This window comes from Hylobates moloch, unplaced genomic scaffold (genome assembly GCF_009828535.3).
Source record: "Hylobates moloch isolate HMO894 unplaced genomic scaffold, HMol_V3 SCAFFOLD_21, whole genome shotgun sequence".
Taxonomy (NCBI): domain Eukaryota; kingdom Metazoa; phylum Chordata; class Mammalia; order Primates; family Hylobatidae; genus Hylobates; species Hylobates moloch.
This window is the reverse complement of record NW_026652296.1, coordinates 40,979,801-41,001,512: the sequence shown is the minus strand read 5'-3', so window position 1 is coordinate 41,001,512 and position 21,712 is coordinate 40,979,801. Positions and strand designations below refer to the sequence as shown.

The 21,712-nt window shown below is 43.2% G+C and overlaps 1 protein-coding gene across 1 annotated transcript in view; it reads left to right on the top strand.

Annotated features, from left to right (window-relative positions):
- CFAP61 (cilia and flagella associated protein 61) overlaps nt 1-21,712 on the top strand; it is a 310,458-nt gene that overhangs the window by 246,739 nt on the left and 42,007 nt on the right. Inside the window, exon 27 of the mRNA XM_032142470.2 lies at nt 1,767-1,972. Within this exon, the coding sequence (XP_031998361.1) occupies nt 1,767-1,972 (206 nt within the window). The remainder of the gene's footprint in view (nt 1-1,766; nt 1,973-21,712) is intronic.

Sequence of the window (21,712 nt, the reverse complement as noted above, 5' to 3'; positions counted from 1 at the left end):
CCCTCCCTCCTTCCTGCCTTTCTTCTTTCTTTTCTTTCTTCCTCCCTCCCTCCTTCCTTCCCTCCTTCCTTCCTTCCTTCCTTCCTTTCTTTTTCCTCCCTCCCTCCTTCCTTCCTTTCTCCCTCCCTCCCTCCTTCCTTCCTTCTTTTCTCCCTTCCTTCCTTCCTTCCTCCCCTCACTCAATTTGTTCATTAAAAAATCTAGTTCCTTGCCATGCCACAGCCTGAGCATTTAAAAATAACTTTTCCTCATTTTAGAAGTAATGATCATTTTTTAAAAATTAGAAACTGCAGATAGTCAAATAACTATAAGGATAAACAGTAAAAATGACCCAGTCTCCCAACCATAGAAAGTGACCATTAATATTTTGTGAAAATGTTGATACAAAACAAATGAAATGATACTGTGCATTTTTGTAAACTACTTCTAAAGCATAAAATGTACTGTGAATATATCTCCCTGTTATGAAATATATTTTAACACTAATTTTTTTGAATACACTGCCCCCCATTGTGGGCGGGCCATTGTTTTTTGGATATCCATCCATTTCTATAAACAACGGACCATTTCCATCTCCCTTGAAGCACCATCCCCCAACCCCACTTGCTCCTCCCTCACCCCCAAGTGCCCAATCTCTCACACACGCACCTGGGGGTGGCCCAGGACTCACCTGTCATGCCTCTTGTATATCTCACCTTGTACCTTTACAGTTGGCTGAGTCCCCCCAGGGCTTTGCCATGTGATACCCCAACACCCACCAGTTGCCTGTATTGATGTAAAAGTTAAACCGTGTGTCCTTTTGTTTAGACAAAATCCCCAGGTGATGTCCAGGACTAAGTAAATGTTTGGGATCCAGGCAGTTCAAATTGCCTTGGATTTCTAAATGCCACATTCAGGTTCAGAAGAGAAGCTTAAATCTATATGCACTCAAAGAACATTTATTGAGCGTTGCTGTGTACTAAAGTCAGAGTCTAAGGCCATAGTGAAGGTTCAGTCACCCCCCACAAAACTCATGTTTGTCCACAGAAGCTTCCCACTGCCTGAGCCAGTGGGGAGCCATCCGCGGGTGAAATAGAGAAAGTCATTGTGGCATGGAATTGGAGCAGCATCTACCCTTGTCACTTGGGCTCATGTGGCAATTGGAGGTGGTTTCTACAGGGCAGAAAGTCACAAATCCACACTTTTAGCAATTTATAAACTAGAAAGCCACCTGCAGAATATGTATGTGCATCTCCCATAGCCTTGAGCCTTCTTCCTGGGAACAGACCTTTTCAAACGACTGACCCTGCCCAATCTCCGCCACCAGGCATGGCCTTTTACTTCTTTCTTTTGTTCAAGTAATCTTTAAAATAACTGAAATTATTTCTGATCAGTTTTGACTAGGAGGTTTTTCTCAAAACGGTGCTGTGAAAGCAAAGAAATGTAACAGTGTTAAGACACCTCAGAGGAGAGAATAAACCCAGTTCCACTTATTAGCTGGGTGTGCAGTATTAAGGAAGGATTGGTTGTAACCTAGCAACTAGTTTAGAAACACAGAACAAGGCAATCACAGTTTTAAATATCCTCGTAGTCACTGAGTCCAAGTATGTGGTTTCTGACACACTGTTACCTTCTGCCGAGTTTAGTCAATATCTACTACTGTTATTTGCAAAGAGAGATAAGATATAACCTGTCTGTTATATTTGAAAAATAAATTGCTATGATAAAGTTCCCAAAATCCAGAAATGTTTCTAATGTTGTTTTTCTGGTCCACATCCCTCCTCCAGGGTTTGGAAATAGTAACCGGCAGTGCGAAGAATGGGACTTACTTCCGAATTCATATTAACAAGTATAAAATGGTGGAAACCATCACGTGCCTTTCTAGGGAGCCCTTCCCCACCTCCAACTACATCCGCTTGTTTGGCCAGCACGAGCAACTCCTCAACAACCTGTGTGCTCGGTACGATGAAAACCTGATCACAGATCTCTATAGGTAAGTTGGACATTGCATTTGACTACAGGGAATACAAATATATATAATGTCTCGTGAGGGACATGTGTTGTGATGCACCCGAGAGCAAAACGGGAATCCTGGAGAGAGGCTGAGTGGCAGAGATTTCATTCTAATGAAGAACGCCTGATGCTAATGTGGGCCGGGGAGCAGAGAGTCACGGGATGTGTCCACACATGGCCCCCACGGCCATACCAGGGCCTGGACCCCAGGTGCAACCAAGCCTACTATGGATGGGCTTGGAGGAGATGATATTCAAGTCCCCTTCCACACGGGGCTGCTAAGAGCAGTGGTCAGAAATGTAGGAGGTCAATTTGGGAACAGCATGAGGAAGGGTCTGATCCTGATGGGACTCCACGATCATGGGACAGGGTGTTGGTGACCCCAGCCTTCCTCCTCATGGCATGTGTTCAGGCAGGCCCAGGGTGGCCATTTGTCCAGCGTTTTGGTAAGGTAATTCCCACACTGACAGGTCGGTTAGACTTGAAACCTTTGTCTTTTCAAACTCTGAAGACACACTTCATCCTATGCATTAGGAAGGTGTAGAATTTCCAAGTGGAAAGCTACTTCTGAATGTAGCTTGCTGCTTAGCAAAGTTAGGAGACTTTCCCTATTCACAAAGCAAGGTGATGCAGAGCCAGCACCAGAGACAGATATGGAATGAAAACCATGCAGTTCCAGTGTTCTCAACACCCACAGAAGCAACTGCCAGGATTGCCATCAATCTCTCTTGCCTCTTAAATTTTTTTTTAAATTGTAGAATGCATCATACAAACAAAAAAGTATGTGAAATATGTATGGACACTTAAAAGTACTGGAAATCTATGTGCCCACTGCCTATGTTAAGAAATAATTCCTTACCTTAGCAGTCAGGAAGTCCCTCTCTGATCACAGCCCTCCCCCATCTTCTTGGAGGTAGCCACTGTCATGAAGTTTGAGTTTGTCATTCTGTTGCCTATAAAGCAAGGATCAGTGAACTTCTTCTATAAGGGGCAGATATAGCCTCAGTTGCAAGTACTCATCCCAGCCCTTGCAGTGAGAAAGAAGCCATAAATGATGTGTAAACAAAAGGACACAGCTGCATCCCAAGAAAGCTTCATTCACCAAAATGGGCATTGGGCTGGATTTGCCCCCAGTCATAGTTTGTCACCCCTTGTTTTAAAGATGTGTACTCAGACACATGTGATTTCCTAAATAATATATTAAGTTGCCTTGCCTACTTCTGACTCAGGTTTATGGCTTACCAAAGAAAGCGAGCATTCTGTTTAGCGTGGTGTTTGTGAGAACCATCCAGGATGATGTCCATAGCTGTGGTTCGTTTGTTCTCCCTGCTGTGTGGTATTCCATCATATAATGGTCATGATTCAGTCATGGCTTTTCCTGTTGATTGTATTTACACTGGTTCCAGTTCAGGGCCATTACAATCGGACGTGTTGTGAACACTGTGGACGTACTTCATGTGCAGAATCTCTCTAAGATATCCTAGCCCTAGAACCACTGGGTCACAGGACGTGCATGTCTTCAACTTGACTAGTTGATGCCCATATGTTTCCCAAGTATGGTCGCGTGCCACATAAAGACGTTCCAGTCAACAGTGGGTCACACATATAATCGGAGTCCCATAAGATATTAATGAAGCTGAAAAATTTCCATCTCCAAGGGCCACATTCCTGTCACCTAGCACAACACATGACTCACGTGTTTGTGGTGATGCTGGGTCAACAAACCTGCTGTGCTGCCCAGTTGGTATAAAAGTATAGCACACAGTTATGTCCCATGCAGAACACTTGCTGATGATAATAAATGACCACGTTACTGTCTTATGTATTTACTATACTATTTTATCATTATTTTGGAGTGTATGCCTTCTACTTATGAAAAAAAGTTAACTCTAAAACAGTCTCAGATAGGTCCTTCGGAGGGTATTCAGAAGGCATTATTATCACAGGAGATGGCAGCTCCATGTGTGTTATTGCCCCTGAAGCCCTTCCAGTGGGACAAGATGCAGAGGTGGAAGACAGTGATATTGATGATCCTGACCCTGCAGGCCTAGGCTAATATGTGTGTTTGTGCCTTGGTTTTTAACAAAAAGTTTAAACAGTAAAAAATAAAATAAAATAATTTGTAAATAAGAACATAGATAAATATTTGTGTATAGCTATACAATGTGCTTATGGGGTTCTTTTTTTTTTTTTTTTTTGAGATAGAGTCTCACTCTATTGCCCAGGCTGGAGTACAGTGGCGTGATCTCGGCTCACTGAAGCCTCCGCCTCCCGGGTTCAAGCAATTCTCCTACCTTAGCCTCTCAAGTAGGTGGGATTACAGGCATGTGCTACCACGCTCAGCTTATTTTTGTATTTTTAGTAGAGACGGGGTTTCACCATGTTGGCCAGGCTGATCTCGAATTCCCAACCTCAGGTGATCCACCTGCCTCGGCCTTCCAAAATGCTGGGATTACAGGCGTGAGCCACCATGCCTGGCCTTGTGCTTGTGTTTTAAGCTAAATGTTATTATTACAAAAGAGTCAAAAAGTTGAAACAAAATAAGATTATAAGGTAAAAAGAGTAAGCACAGGTTAACTTATTATTAAAGAATAATAAAGATTGAGAAACATGTTTCTATAATTTAGTGTAGACTAAATGTACTGTTTATAATATCTTCAGTATTGTATGATAATGTCCAAGGCCTTCGCACTCACTCACCACTAGCTCACTAACTGCCCTAGAGCAACTTCCAGTCCTGTAAGCTCCATTCACGGTACGTACCCTATACAGGTATACCCTTTTTAAATCTTCTATGCCATATTTTTACTGTACCTTTTCTATGTTTAGATACACAAACACTTACTATGGAGTTACAATTGCCTACAGTATTCAGTATAGAAACCTGTACAAGTTTGTAACCTAGGAGCAACAGGGGCGTATAGGCCAGGTATGTAGTAGTAGACTAGACCATCTAGGTCTGTGTAAGTGCCCTCTAGGATGATTGCCAACAATGTGTTTCTCAGGACCTATGCCCATGGTTAAGTGACACATGACTGTCATATTTATTTAAATTTCCCCCAGCAGTGAATGAGAGAGCTCCTCTTGCTCCACAGACCTGCCAAGTCTTGGTACTGTTAGACTTTTAAATTTGGCCAGTCTAGTGGCATACAAAGGTATCCTCCTAGGCCTTTAATATGTTCTTCCCCACTTAATGATGCAGTTAACTACCTTTTCATTTGTTCATGGGCCATTTGTGGTAGTTTCTGTGAAATGCCAATTCATGATATTTGTCCACAGAGCGGGGGTGTCTTCTCATTATTAATTCACAGAAGTTACTTATAAACAAACTGGATACAAACTTGTGTTGGTCATATATTTTTAACCAACTTTGAGGCTTATCTTTTTACTTTCTTTATGATGTCAACAATATTCTTAATTTAATAGAATGTTTGTCTTCTTCAAGAGGGTCGGTCTTGGATATTTTTGTCCTTTCGTTCTTCTAATAGTTTTATAAACAACTTGTCAAGATCCATGAAAAACCCCATTGGATTTGATAGGAAATGCATTAAATCTTAGATCAATTAGGCAAGAATTGACATCTTTGATATTGAGTCCAATATCATAACATAGTTTAGTTCTCCATTTAGGTTTTCTTTAATGTCTTTCAATAAAGGCTTATCATTTTATCCATGAATTGCTTGCACAACTTTTGTTTGATATGATCCAAGATGCTTTATATTACTCTTTCTGTTTTAAATGTCGTTTTTTATGAATTGATGCTTGTGTATAGAGATGAACTAATTTTAGTATGGTTCTGTATTCTGAAAGTTTTGAATAATTTACCTGTAGATTTTTAGATTTTCCAAGTAGAAAAATTATATCATCTGCAAATAGTGACAGCTTTGTTTCTTCTTTTCCAACTTTTGTAGTATTTATTTCTTTTTCTTGCCTTACTGCACTGGCTAAGATTTGTAATAGAAAGATTGGCTGGGTGAGGTGGCTCATGCCTGTAATCCCAGCACTTTGGAAGGCCGAGGCAGGCAGATCACCTAAAATTGGGAGTTCAGGACCAGCCTGGCCAACATGGGGAAACCCCGTCTCTACTAAAAATACAAAAATTAACTGGGCGTGGTGGCTCACACTTGTAATCCCGGCTATTTGAGAGGCTGAGGCACGAGAATCACTTGAACCTGGGAGGTGGAAGTTGCAGTGAGCTGAGATGGCTCCACTGCACTCCAGCCTGGGCGACAGAGTGAGACTGTGTCTCAAAAATAAAAATAAAAATAAAAAGTTAAGTAGGGGTAGTGAGGGATGGTGCCCTTGCCCCATTCTTAATCTGAAAGGGAAAGTGTTCAAAATTAAGTGTGTAATAGTTGCCATATGTATATTTTTATAGATGTCCTTTATCAGATTAAGAAAGTTCCTTTTGATTACTGGTTTTCTAAGCATTCTTATCATGAATGGATTTTTATTTTTATTTTTCAGAAAGAGTACTTAGTCCCTGAAACCTTTTATGTGTAAGGATGTCTTCCTAATGCTTTCAAATATAAACTACGTTTCGATAAGTGTCAAAATTTAAAATCATGAGCTTTCCCTCCTCAAATCTTTGTAGGCTTGGCTCCAATACTTATTTTAAATAATGAAAACCACAAGTATTTAAAAAATGAATTCATTTGCTCCTTCACTTATATATAGAATTTTATTGGTTAACCTTACCCAAAATATTTGAGTTGGGGGAGAATCAGTTGTTTGTTACAGAAAGATTTTGGTTGGTGGGGAATGATATGCTGAGACTTTCTGGAAAAAAAATGTTTTCACATTTGACCATATGCAAGGCCCTACCTGGCTTGTTTCTCCCTAAATAGAAGGTGATTCTGAAACAGACCTGGTGAGTTTGAGACTACTACAGGGGGTGCCGCTGTTAACCGATGAGAGTAATAATTTCAAAAGTTAATTTGATTTGTGATGAGTGTTTGGGATGGCAAGACGGGGTGACACTGGCTACCAGGAGGTGCCGATGGACATCTCTCAGAAAGGAGCAGGGACAGGAAGATGGCTGCCAGTCATTTCTAAGTGAGGTCCTGAGAGCACCGCTGTGCCTTGTCAGTTACTCCAGGCGTGTGTTAGTGGGTACATGCAGCTGCGGCCACATTCTTTTCAAGTGCCACGAAATGCTGCCAGGTCCTAGTGCTAATTTTTGCACCAGCACTCCTGCCCTGTCTTCAGACCGGCTGGCGAGGCTCTTTCCAAGCAGGGTGAATGGTTGAGCTGATTTTGGCCGCGATATGATTACCGATTGTTTTCCTGACCTTGGCAGCATCAGCAACATCCCTTGTTCAGACCAGGCACGTTTCATTTGCGCACTTCCATCCACCACGTCTGGGGCACCTTCCTCAGTGCTTGCTGCTGCCGGGAGGGCTGACAGTTAACCAGCTGCATTGTTGTTCTGCAAGTCAGGCGTGACTTCGGTATCTGTTCCTCTCCGCATTCAGAGAAATCCTTTGGATCCTTCCTCTCCACTTCCCCCTATCTATTCTCACTCCATCGAGGGCCAAAACAGCGCAGACACTAGCTGTGCCGATGGGAACGGTGGCAGCCCTGCGGGTCAGATGTTGCTGTGGTAGCCGAGGCCTCCCGGGCAGACCCTGGCTGCCTGCGAGGGGCTCACTTGGAACCATATGGGGACACGAGGTGGAGGCCGAGCCGTCAGCCGCCATGATGCACAGGCAGACACCTGTCACGGGACCACAGTAAGCGAAGGGTCTGCGGCCCAGGCTGGCTTGGATTCCACCTATATTTTATTCTCTGTTTTTACCTCTGAGTGCCAGTACAAACCATTGGCACTGAAGAGAGAGACAGAACTAATCCACCATTGGTGACTCTGTGTGTGTCTGTGTGTGTGTGTGTTTGTGTGTGTGTGTGTGTGTGAGAGAGAGAGAGAGAGATTGAGAATTTGATCAATGGATTGATTTACTACTTTCGAAAAAGAATAGAGCCAATTTTATATCGTTTATTGCTTTCTGAACCAACCAGCATTTAAAGTCACACAAATATGTTACTAAAAATCTTCCTTTTCCCAATCTTCCCCTTAAAAGCATTTATGCCCCCACAGGCCTCACTCATGCACACCTCACTCACACGTGTGCACACACTCATGCACACTCACACGGCACTCATCATGTACACTCATACGCCCAGTCACACGCTCACACACACTTGCACCCGCCTCTCCAAAACCTCACAGTGCCCCCGCCTGCCAAGTCCCTTGGCAGTATTTAGAATGACAGCACCTTCCGCCCTGCTGAAAATGCTCCTCCCTTCAGGACAGCGGGCGCAACAGGAACTTCAGTGAGGGTGTGGAGAAGTGGGGAAATGGGAGCTGTGGGTGGAGAGGAGAGGGGAGGCTGAGGCGGCCTCCTCAGATGCTGCCTGTCAGGTACTCGAACACCCCTGTCCCGTGTCTTCTCGGCTTTCTTGACTCCACTTCATCATCTTTTACCCCCACTTATCAATGACCCTGCAAAAGAGAGGTCTCGCCTACAGAATCTCTCCCTTCTTCACCTTAATTAGCAGTCTGTGCATCCTTTATCCTCGTGGTGTAAATAAGTCTTGCCCTAGCTTCTTTGTATGAGCCCATCAGATACTCATAAACCTTGATTAAACCTCTTTTCACATCTTAACATGCTCAGCTCTCAAAGACTGCCCTCAGACAGCCCGGCCCTCGTGCCCGCGCCACCACCGCCTCCACACTTCCCCACACACTCCGGTGGCCTACATTTAGTGGCTGAGTGTTGCTGTGCACAATGTTCTAAATGGGATTTGAGCAGCCCTTTGAAAGGCTGCCATTACCTTTTTGAACCGTGAGGCTCCAGAAGTTCTTCCCTCAGGAAAGCCACCTCGTGTTATCTGTCTTTGGAGCTGCAAAGCAGGATGCTGCCAGCCCGTGTGGCCCCCTAATTTATTGATTTGACTCCAGTTGGAATCATTTACTCATGACTTTAAAATGTTTTTCTGCGCCTCTGTAGTCAGCAGCCGTTTGCTGTGTTCAGTGGTAAATTGCATACTACATTCCAGGTGCCTGTTTTTCCAATTTATCCAAATCTTCTTAAACGATGACTGCCCACTCCAGCTTCTCAATTTTTCAGTCCATACCTAAAAGGTGGTGGATGGTAATTCTCCCAATATCCGCCTCATCCCTCACACGCTTCCCTGAGGCCATGTGCCAGGCCACTGACCTGCTCTCTGTAGACTCTGTAAGGGTTCCTGCTCATCTGTTTCACTTCAGATCATGCCAGTTCTGTGTGACCAGCCTCGCAAAGAATCCTTTCCCAAATGATTTGCTAAAAATCAAAATCCATTCTCTTCCTTTTGCTTCCCACTCATTCAATTACAGGCTATTTCTCTGCCCTCATAAAAGGCAATCGAGGTCAGTTTGCTCACATACTCTGGGGATTCCTCATTGATCATGTCTTCGCCTTCTTGCTCCAACAAGCAGATTCTTACCTAGAGATGTTTCTGCTACTATTCCACAGGCCACAAGGCCAAACTCAAATTTTTGAACCTTACTTGTTCCCAAGATGGTCAACCTTAGATCTGGAAGCGTAGACCAAGGAGGAGGCCAAAGTCCACTGGACACAACATGTGTCTGTTCTTATTGGCGATCCTACTCTGATGAAAACTAGGGGTCTTTTTTTTAGCATATGTCACCTCCCACCTCTTTCCACTACGGCATTTGTGTGGAAATAACCTTTCCTGGGTTAAAAGGTGAGACCATGTTTGAACTGCCCTGAAATTATAGCCAGCACATGTCCCTTTTCAGCTATTAATGCCAAAGATGACAGTGTGGAAGAAAAACAGACTCACCCATTTGCATAGTCCAAAGTGAATGTTCAGAGAAATGACCACATGGCGTTCTGCATGAAGTACGAACTTTGAAACATTTACCTCATTTACCATGAAAATATCACTTGGCATATCATGTTAGGACTTATTAGAAAGGCTCGGATTGAGACTTTTTATGGTTTTGAGGTATCAGGAGTGTATAAATTCTGACTTCAAGTGCCTCAGTCTCACTAGTGTTAGTAAGAATCTTTGCCTGAGGGATAGTGCCCATGAGTGAATGAAAGAAACATGAGTATCCCCCTCTAACAGCCAAGATTTTGTTTTATGTTTAAGGCTTTTATTAATGAGAATGTAAGAAATGAGGGAGGAAATTGAGCCCCGGTTAACACCAATCTGAAATTGGGGTGAGGGTGGGAGCCCGTGTCTATTAACAGGTAACTCTCCACCAGGATTCCCCACCCCACTCAGTCAACGTGCACTCCCACAGTCCTTACGTCGCCCTTTCCAGGCAGGCAGAGGAAGGCGCTGGCATTCTCCCTGGCTATACAAGAAAACTAGTGCTTTCATTATTTGAAAGGAAATGTGTATATTTAAATCACATATTAATACTCAGGGGAGACAATTTCAGCACAGGGATGGCCCTGCATCCCAGAAGACTGTGCTGAAATGTGAACCGTACATGAAACAAATCATATAGTGTGAGACACAATTTGCACACGTCTATTGACCCATATCTGCAATATTACGAAGAAAAACTGAACTCTTCACCAAGCTTTATAAAAACAAAGAAATACCTTATGGTGAGCCCACCACTGCCACCTCTCAGTTTTCCATGGCCCCCGCCCTTGTCTTCTTAGCTGCCACCCCGACCACCCTCTTTGTCCTGTGCCCCTGTGCACACTTGGTATATATCCTAAGATAATTTAGTTTGAAACTCCTACAATCTGTAAAAGCAAATCATCACTTCCCCTTCCTTAACATGGAAAGGACACTAGACTAAGACCAACAGAGGGGTCAAATTCCTGTGTTCTTGCTTATCAGCTTTGTGAACTTGAACAAGCCATTTAAACTCATTGAGCATCAATTTCCTCACCCATAAAATGGAGATGTAATCCATGATAAATCTTCCCACATCATGGGATAAAACATACGTTGATGGAAAGTAAAGTACAAGTGCAAAAAGTTTTTTAAAAGTATGTAAAGTACTATACAAGGGCCCAGCTTTGTAATGACTTTAGCTCGCATGTTCATGTTCGCTACACGTCAATATTATCCTTTATGGAGAGGCAGAAACACTTCCAGCCTTCTCTGCAGTATTCCCTCCCCCTCCCAAATTAATACAAATTTAAGAAAATGCAGTGCTTCTTTTAATAATTTAAATGAGCAGATGTTTTAAAATTGCATTCGTGTATGTGCTTGCTATATCTTATTTTTAAAATTGTCTATATGGGACTACATATGATATTGAATATGCTTGTTTTCAGAGTCATGCTCTAAGAAAAATGTTTATTTAGAGAGAGGTCATTATCAATAATTAAATAAGTGAGAAATCTGGTGCTTTACTTAGAATAAATGTACTAAGATGAGAGTCGATAATGTACCTCCCAGGGCACTTTATAGCAAAGGGGTGGATCAGATGCTTCCATATAAGCTTCACTTAAAGATGATTTCATTTCCAACCACTGGGCACCCAAAGCAGCCAAATACGTTCTTAATATCATTTAAAATGTAAAATTATTAGCTGTTTGAGTTGTAAAGTGTGTCTAGAATCTAATGTCATATAGTTTTAAAAGTTGCTTTGGAACATTGTTTCATGCATTGTCAATAATCACTAATACTTTAGACCTGCACTGTCCACTATGAGAGTCAACTGCCCCACGTGACAAGTGGCGACCATATCAGACAGCGGAGAATAGAGCATTTCCATTGCTGTGGAAAGCTGTGTTGGACGGTGCTGCTGTAGGCCAGTTGCATCCATGGAATTTGGAGTGGGCGTGTTGGATGTAGCATCTATGAACAATTGTTCCCTAAAATGCTAATTGTCAGCCCCATTTGGATCCGACTTTCTGACCTGCCGATGTAGCTAACAGATGCGTGCTCAGTGAAGGCCCAGTGGAGACAGAGGAAGTGATTTCTCTCTGTGCCTGTTTTTGTGGGGTCAATTAGAAAACATTCTCTCCAGATCATTTGCCAAAGGTGTACAGAGGGGGAAGGGGGCTGGTGTGGGAGAAGGGGCGGAGCAGGTAAGCTTTCTGGGGCACTTGGTCACTCTGCAGGCCTTGCAGGGGACACTCGGCCTTGCTGGGTGAGATAAAAATTCTGTCTTGCCCTATCCTTATACTTGTTTCAAGCTGAGGTGGCCAACCCAAGGCAGCCTGGCACTTACCTGCCAGAGTTATCAAGACAACCTTGATTACTAACATAACTGTCTTGTTGTCAGAGCCCAAGTCTTGATTTGGGGTTTAGGAATGCTGACTGGTATGTTCAGAACTGACTTCTGTCCCTCTGCACATCTTCGTAAAATCGCTGTTCTTTTCAAACTTGTACAGCAGGAGTTAAAGTCCTTTATAGATTTTCTTCCTCCATTTCATTACATACCCATCTGGCAGCATGTAGTTGAAGGTTATTATTTATGAGTTTAAAATAATAGGTGATGAGCCATGGTTATCTTTAAGGCTACTAAGCTGCTTTAATATAAATACCTCTTTGCTGAACTCCAAGAAACAATGGAGTTGTTTTACAGTTGTTGGAACTGTGAAAATAAATGCATTTCAGAAATCATGTTCTCAGTCTACTGAGCCATGAGAAGGAACTGGCCTGCCTGCTTAAATTTTTTATGGCAAACTAACAATTGCAAAGAGATGCTTTGAAGCCACCTGGGCAGTAGGGAGTCACAGGTGCAGCATTCTCCTTCTTTCCCTCCTACACCTGAGTCTTCGTAGGTTTCTTTTTGAGGGTTATTTAATTAAGCACATTTGTTTAATTTTTTAAAATTTCCACTACAAAAGCAATATGTGTTTATTACAGAAAATGCAGAAAAATATTTCAAACGCCGAGTAGAATATAAAATCTATACCTAATCCCACCACCCAGAACCTATTTTAGATTATTTCACTATGAGATGAAGAGAATTGAAGGGGAACTGCTATTTCCTCCTAGAAATAAGACCTGCAGCAAGCTTACAGACAGCACAGCTCTCCTTCCTGGGAACCCAGGTGCCAGGCAGACCCTAACTGCAGCCCCGCACACTTGTCTCGTACAGGTGAGGCAAGGGAGAACCAGAGTGGCCAGGCTTGCCACGTGCCACAACGAAGACAGTGGCACCAATAGGACCAGAACCAGAGTTTCCTGACTTTCTGTCAAGTTTCCTTCATACAGGACAAATAGGAGTAGGCTTTCCATCATGCAATGACCATTCTTTAGAAAAAGCGGTTGTTGTGTTTGACTCATCATTTACCTATTATAAGAAGATTGGCAAAAAAAAAAAAAAAATTATGTTTGGGACAGGAGAATAATTTTGCTTCTCTGATAAAATACCTCAGAAGATGCCCAGGATAATTCATGTGTGGAGGAAGAAAATATTAGAACTTCTGTTTATAATTTTATCTTTAAAAAACACAGAAATCATGTTTTATTAGTATTCAGAGCACACACATGGGTGCCCTCTTGGGTCAGATGGAAGACAGCTGTGCATTCTACATGGCCTCAACACACCATAATGGGACAGTGTCACAGCTTGGAGGGGTCAACCTTATTAATTAACTTTGTTTTTGTTTTTGTTTTTTGAGACGGAGTCTCGCTCTGTCACCAAGGCTGGAGCACAATGACAAAATCTCAGCTCACTGCAACCTCCACCTCCCTGGTTCAAGCGATTCTCTTGCCTCAGTCTCCTGAGTAGCTGGGATTGCAGGCATGCACTACCACGCCCTGCTAATTTTTGTATTTTTAGTAGAGACGGGGTTTCACCATGTTGCCCAGACTGGTCTCAAACTCCTGACCTCAGGTGATCCACCTGCCTCGGCCTCCCAGAGTGCTGGGACTACTGGCATGAGCCACCACACCCAGACCTTATTAGTTAACTTGGGAACCTACTGCAGCTTTTATGTATCTGGTTCTGGTTTTAACTAAACTAACCCTCCACAAAATTGACATGAGCATTTAACGGATTATTCAAAAGAAACTACAGATTGCAAAGCCTGGCAAAGCAGGCACACATGAACCAGGAAAGGGCAGGGCCAGATCATGGCCTCTTCCTCAGCCACACTGTAAGTACCGTGGTTCGTCTCTCAGCTAGGGTTCCACTGCAGACAGCAGAATCCTCTCTAGCTAGTTTAAACAGAAAGCAATGTACTGCCAGTTATGGGTGCTTTATACAATTCCTTGAATGGGCTGGAGGAGCAGGCTTTAGACTGCCTTCCACGAAAAATTCAGAAAATGGCCCCATAGGCCTAGCCAATCTCTGCCACAGTGAGGAATTTGTGGAACTGAGAAACTGCCACAAAAGTTGCCAGCTCCATGACCAATCCTCTCTGGCAAAATCCACACCAGCAAAATCGGTACACTAAGCCCTGATTTCTGCTCCCACGGGATTCTGCTACAGCTGACACCAAATACTGCCACAGCCAGGCTTGCCAGCAAAAGCAAGAAATGCAGTGGAAGCACCTCCTCAGGGTGTTCCATGGAGTGCAGGAGAGTCTCCTCCTCAGGGCGTTTTATACAGTGGAGGCAGAATCTCCACCTCATGGTGTTCATGTCCATCGTCCAAGTCCTGCACAGGGCTCTCTCTTCAGATGAAACTCAGTCCCATGTAGAACCTACACTGGACGTGAGTCTGGAAATTGTAGTCTTTCCCTTCCCAGTCTGTGATATTTTGGCTAAATCATGCTACACAGTATCTTGAGTGTGGCTAGCTGAAACAGTCTACAGTATCTCTTATAGCTAACTAATCAACCTTGACCAGAAGTCAGCCCCCACCAAATGCACAACTATCAAGAAGACTCTGGAGTTTGTATTTATATCTACTACCAGTGAGGGTGATGGTTCTAATAACATACAGGTCCACAAAACCCTCATCCAAAATCCTAGGAGCAGATGTTGTGGAATTCAATAACTGTTTTCAAATTTTGGGGGGAACCAGACTTACCCTCCCACATGAAACAACTAAATTGCTGCCCAAATGTAAGAAAGAAATTTTTAAAAAAGATATTAGACATCAGGCAATGAAGGACCGTGATCTTTGAGAGATGGGAAGCGAAGAAGGTGAACCCTGTGGTTGATCCAGCTGACGGCCTTGAGAGAGTTCCCAGGCCACAGCAAAGGGAAGCGGAGCCCACGCAGAGTCCTGAGTGGAGGAGATGGAGCCGAGGGTCCGGGGAGACCAAGGCAGGTGGAGTTGTCAGGACAGAGGGAGAGGGAACTAAGGGTCCGGGGAGACCAAGGCAGATGGAGTTGTCAGGACAGAGGGAGAGGGAGCTGAGGGTCCAGGGAGACCAAAGCAGGTAGAGTTGTCAGTACTGGAGAGGAGAAGGTTGCACAGAGAGAGAAGCTTGGAGACGTGCGGAAGCCTCCCCTGGGAGCATTCAGTTGAGTACTGATCAGTCCATGTGGGCGAGGAAACTGCCCAAGACAGGGGAAAGAACCACTCAAAAGGATTAGAAAAAGCATGACAGTGTCTAATGCTCACACAAGGCTGGGAACGCTGCCTGTTCCCACCAGCCAGACTTGAGAACTTTAAAATTAATGAGGCAATGGGTAGGGTACACAAAAGGGACTCATCTCAGTAGCAGGGAATAATTAGTCCTAAACCAAACATTGCTGCAGTCCCACTTAATAAATCTTGAAAGCAAGACATGAATGTATCAAATGCTTTCCAAGTAACTTATCTACATCTGAAAACAAGTTTAAGAATGTTTATAGGAATACTGAAAATTTCCACACCTAACAAAATGATACAATTTCTGACACTTAATCAAAAAATTACTGGGAAGGCAAAGAAACAAGAAAATATAACCCAAAATGAGGAGAAAAATCAATCAACAAAACCAACCCAGAACTGATGCAGATGTTAGAATTAGCAGACAAGTATGTTGAAATTATATATTCAACATATTATAACTGCATTCCATGTGATTAAAAAGTTAAGATGTGGAAAACATATAAAAGATCTAAATCAAACTATTAGAGATGAAAACTACAATGTCTGAGACGAGAACTACGCTGGATGGGCTTAGTTGCAGATTAGACCTTGCTGGGAAAAGGGTAAGTGAACTTGAAGACATAACAATTGAAACTGCCCAAAATAAAACACACAGAGGAAAAAGAATATAAAACCATGAACAGGGTATCAGTGAGGAATGGGACAACTTCAAGTGGCCTAAAGAAATAACGACCAAAATTTTTCCAAATCTGATGAAAACTCAAATCTGAGAAGCTCAATGAATCTCAAGCATAAAAAAAATACATGAAGAAAACTACACCAAGGCATATCATAATCAAACTACTCAAAATCCATGATAAAGAGAAGGTCTTAAAAGCAACAAGAGACACGGGCACATTCTTTACAGGGGAATAAGATGAAAATGACAACAGATTTCTCATCAGAAGCAATGCAAGCCAGAAAACAGTGGAGCAACATTGTTAAAGTACCATTTTTTTTTTCAAATTTTAGAATGCATTGATTATATATTATATAACAGTTCTGGACTAAGAATACATGGCACACCCCCCCCATATTACATACACCATCCTACCCATGCCAACCAACATTTCTTGAGTTATTCTGTATCTCATTATTTAACTATTTAACTTCTCTATTGCCTTACTGTCTTCCAACTGATAGCCTTGCTTATAGCCCCAATGCTGTGGATTGAATTATGTCCTCTCACCAAATGTATATGTTGAAGCCCTAACCCCTTATGTGACTGTATCTGGACACACCGTCTTTAGGAGGTAATTAAGATTTAACGAGATCATAAGGATGGGACTCTTAGGAGAGGAAGAGACAGATGTCACTCTCTCTCTGTCTCTGATTCTCTCTCTCTCTCTATCTCTCTCTGTGTCATGTGAGGACACAGCAGGAAGGTGGCCATCTACAAACTAGAAAGAGAGCCCTCACCAGAACCTAACCATGTTATCACCTTGATCTTGGACTTTCAGCCTCCAGAACAGTGAGAAATACATTTCTGTTGTTTAAGCCACCCAATCTATAGCATTTTGTTATGTCAGCCTGAGTAGGCTAAGAGATTCACACCCCAAGTTTGTTGCTTCTTTGTATCCCCACAATTCAGTAGCCTGCGATGCAGGCAAACAGAGGGTGTTTTGCTCTTTCCAACGGCAGATGGTCGTTCTGTCCAAGGCCCATGGTACCCACTGGACACTTCTGTGTAGCAATGATGGGAATGGCATCCATGTCAGAACCTGGATCCAGTCCCTGGTTCTAACATTATACCAGCCTTAAGTTCATTCTCTAGGCATAAAGGTAGTGTCCTCATTCTCACCAAACCTGGTAACATGAGTGAAAAGGAGAGAGCACCTCGTGGGTGTCTTAGTCTGTTTTGTGTTGCTATAGCAGAATACCTGAGACTGGGTAATTTGTAAAGACAAGAGGCTTATTTAGCTTACAGTTCTGCAAGCTGGGGAGTTCAACAGCGGCATAACCCCGGCTTCTGGTGAGAGCTTCTCTGCTACATCATAACATGGTGGGGAAGCTCAAAGGGGAAATGGAGACCTGTAAAGACAGCGCCAAGAGGCACTCTGGCTTTAAAATAAACTTCTCTGTTGTGGTACCAGTACCATGCTGTTTTGGTTACTGTAGCCTTGTAGTATAGTTTAAAGTCAGGTAGCGTGATGCCTCCAGCTTTGTTCTTTTGGCTTAGGATTGACTTGGCGATGCGGGCTCTTTTTTGGTTCCATATGAACTTTAAAGTAGTTTTTTCCAATTCTGTGAAGAAAGTCATTGGTAGCTTGATGGGGATGGCATTGAATCTATAAATTACCTTGGGCAGTATGGCCATTTTCACGATATTGATTCTTCCAACCCATGAGCATGGAATGTTCTTCCATTTGTTTGTATCCTCTTTTATTTCACTGAGCAGTGGTTTGTAGTTCTCCTTGAAGAGGTCCTTCACATCCCTTGTAAGTTGGATTCCTAGGTATTTTATTCTCTTTGAAGCAATTGTGAATGGGAGTTCACTCATGATTTGGCTCTCTGTTTTTCTGTTATTGGTGTACAAGAATGCTTGTGATTTTTGTACATTGATTTTGTATCCCGAGACTTTGCTGAAGTTGCTAATCAGCTTAAGGAGATTTTGGGCTGAGACAATGGGGTTTTCTAGATGTACAATCATGTCATCTGCAAACAGGGACAATTTGACTTCCTCTTTTCCTAACTGAATACCCTTTATTTCCTTCTCCTGCCTGATTGCTCTGGCCAGAACTTCCAGCACTATGTTGAATAGGAGCGGTGAGAGAGGGCATCCCTGTCTTGTGCCAGTTTTCAGAGGGAATGCTTCCAGTTTTTGCCCATTCAGTATGATATTGGCTGTGAGTTTGTCGTAGATAGCTCTTATTATTTTGAGATACGTCCCATCAATACCTAATTTATTGAGAGTTTTTAGCATGAAGAGTTGTTGAATTTTGTCAAAGGCCTTTTCTGCATCTATTGAGATAATCATGTGGTTTTTGTCTTTGGTTCTGTTTATATGCTGGATTACATTTATTGATTTGCATATGTTGAACCATAAATGGTGCTGGGAAAACTGGCTAGCCATATGTAGAAAGCTGACACTGGATCCCTTCCTTACACCTTATACAAAAATTAATTCAAGATGGATTAAAGACTTAAATGTTAGACCTAAAACCATTAAAATCCTACAAGAAAACCTAGGCAATACCATTCAGGACATAGGCGTGGGCAAGGACTTCATGTCTAAAACACCAAAAGCAATGGCAACAAAAGCCAGAATTGACAAATGGGATCTAATTAAACTAAAGAGCTTCTGCACAGCAAAAGAAACTACCATCAGAGTGAACAGGCAACCTACAGAATGGGAGAAAATTTTTGCAACCTACTCATCTGACAAAGGGCTAATATCCAGAATCTACAATGAACTCAAATTTACAAGAAAAAAACAAACAACCCCATCAAAAAGTGGGCAAAGGACATCAACAAACACTTCTCAAAAGAAGACATTTATGCAGCCAAAAGACACATGAAAAAATGCTCATCATCACTGGCCATCAGAGAAATGCAAATCAAAACCACAGTGAGATACCATCTCATACCAGTTAGAATGGCCATCATTAAAAAAATCAGGAAACAACAGGTGCTGGAGAGGATGTGGAGAAATAGGAACACTTTTACACTGCTGGTGGGACTGTAAACTAGTTCAACCATTGTGGAAGTCAGTGTGGCAATTCCTCAGGGATCTCGAACTAGAAATACCATTTGACCCAGCCATCCCATTACTGGGTATATACCCAAAGGACTATAAATCATGCTGCTATAAAGACACATGCACACGTATGTTTATTGCGGCACTATTCACAATAGCAAAGACTTGGAACCAACCCAAATGTCCAACAATGATAGACTGGATTAAGAAAATGTGGCACATATACACCATGGAATACTATGCAGCCATAAAAAATGATGAGTTCGTGTCCTTTGTAGGGACATGGATGAAATTGGAAAACATCATTCTCAGTAAACTATCGCAAGGACAAAAAACCAAACACCACATGTTCTCACTCATAGGTGGGAATTGAACAATGAGAACTCATGGACACAGGAAGGGGAACATCACACTCCGGGGACTGTTGTGGGGTGGGGGGAGGGGGGAGGGACAGCATTAGGAGATATACCTAATGCTAAATGACGAGTTAATGGGTGCAGGAAATCAACATGGCACATGGATACATATGTAACAAACCTGCACATTGTGCACATGTACCCTAAAACCTAAAGTATAATAAAAAAAGAATATATATATTATATGCTGCATCCCAAAAAAAATAAATAAATAAAAATAAAATAAAATAAAATAAACTTCTCCTGAGGGAATGAATCCATTCCCATGAGAACCAATTCAGTTTCTCCAGAGCAAGTACTCACTCACTACCATGAGAATGGCACTAGCTATTCATGAGGCATCTGCCCCCACTACCAAAACACTTCCCACTGGGCCCCACCTCCCAACACTGCCACATTAGGGATCAAATTTCAACATGAGGGCGAGTGCGGTGGCTCGTGCCTGTAATTTCAGCACTTTGGGAGACTGAGGGGGGAGGATCACTTGAGCCCAGGCATTCCAGAGGAGCCTAGGCAACATAGTGAGACCCTATCTCTTAAAAAAAAAATTAGCAGGGTGTCTTGGTGCATGCATGTACTCCTAGCTACTCGAGTGGCTGAGGTGAGAGGATCGCTCGAACCTGGGAGGCAGAGGCTGCATTGAGCCAAGATTGCACCACTGCACTCCCCAGCCTGGGTGACACAGTGAGACCCCATCTCAAAAAAAAAAAAAAAAAATTCAACATAAACCATAGCAGTGGGGGTCCTTCAGACCTTGCTGAGTGATGTTTTCTTATACAAGCCTTTTTTTTTTTTTTTAGACAGAGTCTCACTCTGTCACCCAGGCTGGAGTGCAGTGGCATGATCTTGGCTCATTGCAACCTCCACCTCCCAGGTTCAAGCAATTCTCGTGCCTCAGCCTCCAGAGTAGCTGGGATTACAGGCTCGAGCCAGCATGCCCGGCTAATTTTTGTATTTTTAGTAGAGATGGGGTTTCACCATGTTGGTCAGGCTGGTCTCGAACTCCTGACCTCAAGTGATCTGCCTGCCTCCTCCCAAAGTGCTGGGATTACAGGCATGAGCCACTGTGCCCGGACTCTTATGCAAGTCTCTTAATTCCTCTAAGCCTTGTTTCCCTTATCTGTAAAGGGGGCCTTATAATTATTCCCCAGGGTGTCTTTGAAAACTAAAGGAGATGCTGTACAGGAAGCTTTCAGATCAGAGTCACCCCTGGAGGGACTGTTCCACAGTTGCTGGGCTGCACAGCTCCTCTCTCTGCCCTGGGATTGCACTGCTGCAGGCCCCAGACGTCTTCAACCTGGCTCTGTGCTTGCTGCTCAGCAGTGTCCCCAGCGCGCACCCAGACAGCTGTGCACAGTGACAGATGGCAGAGCCCTAGCATGGCCTCAACCATTTTCACTTCTCTTTTAAAGATGCTTTTTGTCACCCTCTTCGCAAACCTTAAATTGTGTTTTGTGACTTATTATTCACTCTATCTAGTAATTTGGGGAGAAGAGGGCACCAAATGCCACCAACAATGCCCCTGCAGCTGCTAATAGGAGCCACTCTTTGGGTCCCACGGTACCCTCTTGGCCCCAGTGGCTCTGACAGCTGCTGGGGCACTGTCTGCCAGGCCAGGATACGTGCTGAAGGCTCTGAGGGCAGAATAGAGCCCAGCACAGTCATGCTGGGATCCCAGAGTTTCACAGCATTAATAATCTATAGTTCAATCATTAGGAGCAAATCCAAATGAAATAGGAAAACGTACACCATGCTGGAGGCCGTGAGGCTGCTAGGAGAAAGGTTTATCTGCTCCTTGGCAGGCTTAATGATTAGTTCCCAGCCACTAGCAGCCCCAGCTGACAAACGGCGCCTGCAAGCTGTATGCTTTCTGCATGTGATAATTGACCAATGCTAGAACTCATTCAGGATATTCACATGGACTGGCTACCAGGGATCTGCTGGGCTTTTCAGGCCCCCGACTCAAACCCTCTCTCGTACCAGGAAGGACGTCCCTTCCTGGGTCAATCGTTGCCCTCAGGACAGATCTGCAAGTGGATCTTATGCACGATGCCTCCAAGGCTGCTGGAGTCCTGGGGAGGATTTGAC